The following is a 9,090-nucleotide window of genomic DNA, read 5'->3' as shown; positions in this document are numbered from 1 at the left end:
TTTAGGGAAGAATGAAAAAAAAGCCTCCATTAAGAATAAAATATGGTGGCTAAAGAAAGACCGTACTTCAACGATAAGAAGGAAAACGTTTCAAAATTTTCCACGTTAGATCGACCTATAGGTTGTTGCTACTTGCTAATACTACATTTGTCTTCAAAATTAAAATGGGGAATTAATGATAACTTATATGAGTCATATGCTAAACATTGTTCCAGACACTTGTTAAACATATCAAAATATAAAATAAAAGATGAAGTTAATGTTGGTAACACAATTTTTACACTTTTAAAATATTGAATGCACAACTTTTAAGATATAATTTTTTTTTAATATGTTTAATCATTGCCCGGGACCATTGATTAACATTTTCCAACTATTATGCCAAGTATAATATCTACTACTACCATATGGATAAGGATTTGTTACTATATGGATAAGGATTTATTGCAATTTATTTTTCATATAGTCTCTCATGTTCAGACACAAGCTGTCCCTATATTTATTATTGTTCCTACACTCACCTCTCACAAATACCACTGGCTGTGACTGTGAAAGGGAGAGATGATTATGATCGGAAATGTACTGTATCATAGACTTGAAGAAAAAAAAATCCAACCACATAGTACATGTACAGTATTATGTATATATGATTGAATGGTTTTAAAATTAAAAAGAAGAAAATGTAAACTAAGTGCAGTCAAAACTCAAAAGTACTTCCTCCAAAAATCAACATAATTTTGTAGTTTTTTTTTTTTTAAAACCAAAAAAGGTGGAGTTAAAATGGACTCCATCCGAAAATATATTAAGCAAGCAAACTGGAAAAAACAAATTACACGGCGGGAACCAAACCAAAACTCCATTAACAATAGCATAATCTAAAACAAGGTATACCTAACATGTTTTTATCAAAACAGTCCCTAATAAACAAAGGAGCTTCTTGCCAATATGCTATCGAAATTAAAGTAAGACCATGGTTAGCGTAAGATCTGCCACTTGATTCCCTTCTCTAAAGATGTGAGTGACAATGAAATTCATGGATTTTGCCAAGTGAAGAACATTTTTCCATCTGTTTCTTAGAGACAAAAAAACTGGTTTATCAGGATTTTGAAAAGCTGAAACAACAAAAGTGGAGTCAGTTTCAATCAAGATATTGTGTCAATTATTTTGAGAAGCAATTTCAAAAGCCCTCATTGCTCCACAAAGTTCAGCAAAGTAGGAAGTGGTAATACCTAGAGGTTCAGCAAAACCAAAAACAAACTTTGCAGAATGATTCCTAAAAATACCTCCACAAGAGGCATTACCTGAGTTTCCATTTGATGCACCATCAATATTGCATTTTAACTAGTTCGCAAGAGGAGGCAACCATCAAACTTCTTTAAAATCTGGTTTGGGCTAGTGAATACAAAAAAATGTCAATTAATTTAATCACATTTAGTCATTTTTTTCAAAACTACTATCTTTACATCTACTACTATAATATATTAATGGAAATTGTTATTTAAACACAATTTTTTTAACAAAAATACAACAAAACTACATTTTTTGCTTTTTTTATTAATATTTGTTGCACGCCTCGATATCCGTGTTGTAAGTGGAGAAAATATGATGTTGTATTTTTGTCCAACTTTTTTGTGTTTATATAACACACCTCTATATTAAAATCGATTACCACCAAAATTACTAATTTATCATTATTACTTTTAACCGCGTTGCAAGTTTTATGTACTTCATTGTAATTTCACTACAAAAAAAATATAGGAAGAATATAAGATAAATTAAAAAAAAAGGAAGATGATATGCTTAAAATTAGAAACAAAACAGATTATAGATTGGAACAAAACAAAAAAAATCTATATTCATAAAAATCGCAAAAAAATAGATTAATACGATCAACTCAATAATCTATTAAAAGGAAAAAGAGAATAAAATAGTCAATAAAAATTATAAAAAAAATAAGATGAATATGCATAAAATTAAGAATATAGAAATAGAAACATAAACAATATTTTTCATAAAAAAAAAATACTATTAACTATTAATAATAATAATACAATAAAGTTTTTTTGACAAAATAATAAAATAAAGTTAATTACTATAAAATTTACTTGATTATATCCTAAATATTCCTAATCAAATTTCTAATTTTTTATTTAAAAATATACACGAGACTATTATTTGTGACGGATACATGAAAAATTGGATAATTTATCGATGATAATTATAATCAAATTTATTGATTTAATAAGTTTTACAAAAAATAACACAATAGTTTCACTTATATTTTAACAATATTATATAAAAAAATTTCAAATATTTTATTCTAAATAAATTTTCTACCGTAATATAATGACAAACTTAAATATCAAATAAAAGTGAATGTTCCGTGCATGTTTATATTTTCATATTTATCTCCTTAACATATATCCTTAGAATACATCACAACATTTTCCAAATAATATTATTGATGCATAATAATATTAAGGTCTAACGGATGCAACTGAAGCTTATTAATGACAAAGCCACTAAGTTTGATCTAGTAATAAAATGTTTGGATAGTAGACAAGAAATTCTAGATTTAAAAAAAAAAAAAAAAAAAACCTACGAGTGGCACCGTCGCTTCACTGGCTACATCATATTTGGTCTAATCGTAATATTAATTAATGAAAATAACTTGATTTAATTACACGTGACTTGTACCAACATAATAATCAACATATAATCAAGATACAGAGCTTATAAAAAACAAAAATTAGATACAGAAGAATCTGACAGAAAATGAAGATGAAGAGGGAGAGGGGTAACAAAACAAAACACTGTACTTTAACGATAAGAAGGAATGCGTTTCAATTTTTCCACGTCAGATTCAGCGACGGGTTACTGTTTCTCTTAAACAAAAACAAGAATTTTCAAGTATAGTAAGTTATGGTTGGATTCACAACTCATAGTAAACAAAACAAAAAAATAAGAATATTCAAAATTCAATTCAAAATTCAACCAAATGCCTTATCACTTCACACATTTTTTTCAATTTAAAACTTTGATTATTAATATATTTAATTATTTATTTCGTAAAAAAAAATTAATTATTTATTATTAAATATTATAAAAAATTGATATTTTATATATTGATAAAAAAAACTTAGGCATAGCATTTTATGCGAATAATGTACATAAAATTTGTCTGAATTAACTTATTTTTAAATTTATAAAAAATATTTCATGCAAATAAATAATTTTTGTATATTAATTTATAAAATTTTTCTGATAAAAATTATATGTTCAAAATTTATTATTTTATAAAATATTTTAACAAGTTTATAAATAATATATAAAACTTATTTATTTGTATACCCGTTTTACATAAGTTCAAAAATAAATTAATCCAAATAAATAAATAAATAGTGAAACTTTCTCACTAATTTTATAACGATAGTAGTAGTAGTAAATACGCTAAATTCAGAATCCTATATCACAAAAAATTTAAAATAATACAGTTAATATTCACTATGGTCATTTTTATAAAAAATACTATAAAAATTACACATAACAAGGAAACACATTGTAAATAATTATTTTCATTTAATACTTATATAAATTTAAATTTATTTCCATGTATACACTTATTTAATTACTCTTAATTCAACGAACTTAATTTTTAATATTCTCTCCCATAATAAGTAAGAGCATAAGTGAAATTAAACATTTAGAACAATTGAAAATTGGTCAAAATTTCTTATACAAATGACGAATTTTTTTTTTTCCTAAAGTGTTATTATTATAAAAAGGAACACTAATAAGAATCATGAAATTTCAACCAAAGAAGAAAAAATCTCAATTATGTTATTTTTGAATTAATAAAAATTTTGACATATATTGACAAAAAAAAAATAGCAATATATTCAATTTCAATCAATAAATAAGCTTAAGTACTAAGCCGAGTAATAATACTAGTATATCACACACGGAGAAAGAGATCCATCCATCTCTTTATATTCTCTGCAAAAACCAAATCATTTTGTTAATTACATCTATCTATTTGATTCTGATCAGTACCTATCATCATCATCATCCTTTTTACTCAATTGTTTCTTATCACTTCACGCGAAAGTGAACAAATTAATTTTATAGAGCTTTGATCATTTATTTTCTGGACAAAATTTTAATTTTTATTTTCAACAACAACAACCAATTCAGTTGGACCTGTTCGTCCGAATTTTGTGCCTAAACAAAAACAGAACACGCCACGCCACCTTGGTTGTTCTGTTAAGATGGGTGATATGAAAATGAGATCCATGTTATTGTTTATGTTTGGTTTTTTTGTGATTGTTGTGTCTGGTGAAAGAAGAATTGTGAAATTACAAGTACCAAGTTTTAATGTTACTACTACTGCTATTGAGAAGAATGATGAAGAACACAGTTTTTTTCTCACAAAAGCTGTTCATTTCTTATGGAATTCAGATGGATCCGGTTATCAACACGTGTGGCCGGTAAGATTTCACTTTTCTCTTCGATTTTGTGTTTATCTTTGTTTTTTGATGAAAGTTCAATTTGATTCCAATGAAAAATAAAATAAAATTGTGTTGTGTTGTGTTGTTTTTTTTAGATGAAGTACATGTTTGTAACCAAAAATTGCACTAAATTATTGTTGTTTTGTAAAAATTACAGTTTGTGAAAAATCAGGTAATTCAATATAATATTATTAATATTGTCAAAAATAATAATAATTAATAATTAATGTGATACCAGCTTACGGTAAAAAAAAAAAGCTTAAACTTTTTTTTTTAATATAAAAAAGCTTAAACTTATTTTCTTACTTCAGTTAATAGAAATATTGTAATATTATATAAAGTATACGAGTTGAATATAAAAGTTGAAATTCGAACTCCAATTATAGGTGAAATTTTTTGCCCCTATATTACTTTACCAAAAAAAGACATGTTGACCTTGCTTTTGGTTGGAGAGTACTCTTGTCTTGGTTGGATAGGAGGGATAAATCATAGAATAGTTTCGTTGACTTTTTTATATTTTTTGAATTATATGGATGTGTTTCGTTTTATCTTTTTGTATAAATTTCTCCATTTTTTTTATTTGATTACTTTATTTGTGGCAAAATAAATGTGAAACTATGTGTACTATTTAGTATTTATATAATCTACTCTAATTATATTTAAAATATAATTTTTTATAATTTCTATTGATAAAATAGTTTATTCTTTTCACTAATACATAGTTAAAAATATTATCCGTTAAAATTATATATTAACATGTGGGTGCGAAAGTGAAACTATAAAAATTATTTTAATAAGGAGTAACATATTTTGAGAAAAAAGTAAGAATATTCAATTGGTGCAACTTTGAGTGTTTTTTTCTTGTGAAAAGAAGAACAAAAGTGTTTGTTTTTTATATGGAGTTTTTTTTATGCAGGAAATGGAATTTGGGTGGAGAATTGTGTTGGGTACTTTTATTGGATTTTGTGGAGCTGCATTTGGAAGTGTTGGTGGTGTTGGTGGGGGTGGCATATTCGTACCTATGCTTAGTCTTATTATTGGCTTTGATCCAAAATCATCTACTGCTATTTCCAAATGTTAGTATTAATGGACTCATTCATATATACAACCCCCTATGGTACCAACATTTATAATTTAATTCCCACTCCACTCCCGTTACTTTCACATAATTATTTCAATCACCAACGACCAAAAGATAACAAGTGCTTAATTAAATGCTTATAACTCCATACCTAATGTTGGTATCAGTAATTAATTTATCATTTTGTATTATATGTTTATCTTTTAGAGCAATGCAGTAATTAACTGTGTTTATATGGGTGAGATGAGTAGCTCAACTGGTTGAGATAAAAGTTAAAGGAGTTTGAGGTCTAGGGTCCAAGTCCTGACAATGTGTAAAAAAAACTTTACACCGACAGTAATTAAGTGCATTTTGTTGAAGTTATAACGGAGTTTATGGGGCGTTTTTTTTCTTCCAGGTATGATAATGGGTGCAGCTGTATCAACTGTTTACTACAACCTTAAACTAAGACATCCTACCTTGGATATGCCAATCATTGACTATGATTTAGCACTTCTCATTCAACCTATGCTCATGCTTGGTATCAGTATTGGAGTGGTCTTCAATGTTGTATTTCCTGATTGGATGGTCACTATATTGCTTATTGTTCTTTTCTTAGGTAACCATTAATTCAACCGAAATGGATTCGATGCAGTTGTTTTTCTGTGCAGTCATGCAGTCACCACATTCTCGGTCGTCCAATTAAAATTGGACAGCCTAAACATTACGTAAATCAGAACCGTCTCATCTTGGTCAGACAACCATTGATGACTGACTGCATGACTGCATGACTGCATTTGACTGCACTCGATCCCGTCCTTAATTCAACTGTCTTTTTCAGTTAGGTAATTCTGTTTTTCTTTTGTTGCTCCTCTCTAACTATTTTTTTGTACTCTTCTACAGGCACATCAACAAAAGCATTCTTTAAAGGGCTTGAGACTTGGAATAAGGAAACCATAATGAAAAAGGTCTCATTTTATTTTTCATACTCTTCATGCAGTATAATGTTATCACTGCATATATTGTTGAAAAAAAAAATACTAATTTGTTACCATTGTAAACAAATAAATGTTATTTTTTGTTAATTATTTAGTGATAGATGTTAGAAAATTTTATTTCTAACTGTTTGAATCTTTCTTGATTCATTCTAGGAGGCTGTTAGGAGACAAGAATCAAATGGTGAGTTTAAAAACTGTTGATTAACATTTACCAATACAAAATATAGCTGTTCTGTTTTTTTTTTCTTTCTTTCTGATGTTAGAGTGTATACAATTTCCTTTTGGTTAGGTTCCGGAGAATACAAAGCTCTTCCAACTGGACCAAATGAGGCCACTCAAAAGGACGACACCAAGGTACATGAAGCCATTGTATTAATCAAAATGACACTGATGATCATTTTACAACCGTCCTTTAGGGGATTTGAACTTCATCGCTTCAGATTATATGGAGTATGGACAATCTCATATCACTAAATTGACGTCTTATTGATGTAATAATTCGATAATTTGCAGGTGTCTATAATCGAAAATGTGTACTGGAAGGAATTTGGGCTACTAGCATTTGTTTGGATTTCATTCCTTGTACTACAGATCGTAAAGGTTGGTTCTTTCATTACAGTTAATATATAATAACAGTTTATAACATCCAATTCATTCTAACTTGAGAATAATCTCTTATTGACAGGAAAATTACACAACTACATGTTCAACAGGATATTGGGTATTGAACTTTTTACAGGTGATAATTTAGTCCTATCATCACTCAATTTTTGCAAATTTATATTTTAATGTCACAAAAATATTTGAAAAGAATATTTGAATATGTTTTTTATGTTATATATGTAGATTCCAATCGCAGTTGGGGTAACTGGATATGAGGCAACTGCATTGTTCACAGGGAAAAGAGTAATAGCTTCCACCGGTGATCAAGGGAAAGAATTTACAGTTGGGCAGCTAATCATCTATTGTGTCTTTGGCGTGATAGCTGGTGTAGTCGGTGGATTGCTTGGACTAGGAGGTGGATTCGTTATGGGTCCGCTTTTTCTTGAGCTCGGTGTCCCTCCTCAAGTGAGTTTCAAATTGCAGTATTATCGATCATTAAACAGTCTGTGAGGGCGATTCCTAATTGGATGTGATGTCTTGTATGTGCAGGTGTCGAGTGCCACAGCCACGTTCGCCATGACATTCTCCTCGTCTATGTCTGTTGTGGAATACTACTTGCTAAAACGATTTCCGGTTCCTTATGGTTTGTGCCGCAAAAACTTCTAGCTTACTTTCTACTTTCTAGTATGATGGATTGCTTCTGACCAATGTCTTTGTTTAAATGTGTCACACAGCTCTTTACTTAAGCCTGGTGGCTACTATCGCAGCCCTGGTTGGACAACATATTGTGCGAAAGCTGATCATCCTATTTGGAAGAGCATCTCTCATCATCTTTATTCTAGCAGGCACAATATTTATCAGTGCAATCTCACTGGGTAAGCATAGTCAGCATAGTCATTTTTCGGACGTGCATTCACAATCTCGTAATTGCACGAAGTCAGCCACATTTGGACTTAAACGATCAAAATCAAACTGTCGAAATTTAAGTTTTTTTCGATTAAGATAGACTGTCTAGATTTCAAACTTGGACTATCTGATCTTAATCGAACGATTCATATATGCCTGATTGTGTTACATTGCACACAAACATTATATCAATATATGTATGCTTATCAATTCTAAGACTTTTTTTTCTTCACTGATTTTGTTAGGTGGCGTTGGCATTTCAAATATGGTGCACAAGATTGCCAGTCATGAATATATGGGATTTGAGAATATCTGCAAGTATGGGTCATAGAACATTTGTGAAAATTATTTTCTAGTGTTTATATTATCAAAGTTAGGCCATGAGCTAAGGTGGCCATGATAGAGATTATTTCTTATCCTGTTAAAAGGTGTCATTTTTTATTATTGCCAAGTCATGGAGTGATTCTGTAGGAAACTTAGAAATTTATATTTATGCACCCTGTTCAAGTCATTTAAATTGTAAGATTTATGTGATCTGAATCTTATTGTACTATCATTCAATGAAAATTTGACAATAATCTGGTTTGTACGATGCTATTTTTCCCACCTCTAATATCCATCCGAAATACATTTGAAAAAATCATCAAATTTTGTGCGTGAAAACGCGTCTTTTTGAATAATTTGCGCGGATCAAATGCACATTTGTTGAACTCATGTGTACTTTCACATCATTGAATGAATATCAGGATAAATACAGTAGACAGCTACCCATTATCGGGATAAAGCATAAGATAAAAGCAAATTCAAATACAGCCATAAGTTTCCGAATTGCTCCTGACTTATGAATCTACCAAATCCTGACTATCTGCGCTAGCTGAGAACGAAATAACTGCCACAGGGACAACTTGCACAACAGATACAAGCTACAAAAACCTAGTTAAGAACCAAGACATCCTCCTTGAACACTGAGAATGAAAGCTACATTTGAAGGTTGAAATTTTCTCTCAATACTTAA

General features: G+C 29.3%; 1 protein-coding gene across 1 annotated transcript; it reads left to right on the top strand.

Moving 5' to 3' along the window:
* The first annotated feature begins 3,777 nt into the window (after window positions 1-3,777).
* Window positions 3,778-8,667, top strand: LOC123898802 (sulfite exporter TauE/SafE family protein 3-like). Its single transcript, XM_045949817.1, has 12 exons — window positions 3,778-4,487; window positions 5,425-5,584; window positions 5,987-6,187; window positions 6,472-6,536; window positions 6,720-6,747; window positions 6,856-6,920; window positions 7,080-7,166; window positions 7,252-7,305; window positions 7,413-7,634; window positions 7,719-7,812; window positions 7,904-8,044; window positions 8,321-8,667. The coding sequence occupies exons 1-12, from the start codon at window positions 4,269-4,271 to the stop codon at window positions 8,404-8,406; spliced, it is 1,422 nt and encodes a 473-aa protein (XP_045805773.1). The 5' UTR covers window positions 3,778-4,268; the 3' UTR covers window positions 8,407-8,667.
* Window positions 8,668-9,090: the final 423 nt, after the last annotated feature.

The sequence above is a fragment of the Trifolium pratense genome, linkage group LG7 (genome assembly GCF_020283565.1).
Source record: "Trifolium pratense cultivar HEN17-A07 linkage group LG7, ARS_RC_1.1, whole genome shotgun sequence".
Taxonomy (NCBI): domain Eukaryota; kingdom Viridiplantae; phylum Streptophyta; class Magnoliopsida; order Fabales; family Fabaceae; genus Trifolium; species Trifolium pratense.
This window is presented reverse-complemented; position numbering and strand designations above follow the sequence as displayed.

Bases quoted from the DNA above. Each gene is read 5' to 3' on its own strand.
- LOC123898802 (XM_045949817.1), top strand. From the start codon at position 4,269: ATGGGTGATATGAAAATGAGATCCATGTTATTGTTTATGTTTGGTTTT. The intron at 6,188-6,471 runs GTAACCATTAAT...ACTCTTCTACAG, and splicing joins GCTTATTGTTCTTTTCTTAG to GCACATCAACAAAAGCATTC. The intron at 7,635-7,718 runs GTGAGTTTCAAA...TTGTATGTGCAG, and splicing joins AGCTCGGTGTCCCTCCTCAA to GTGTCGAGTGCCACAGCCAC.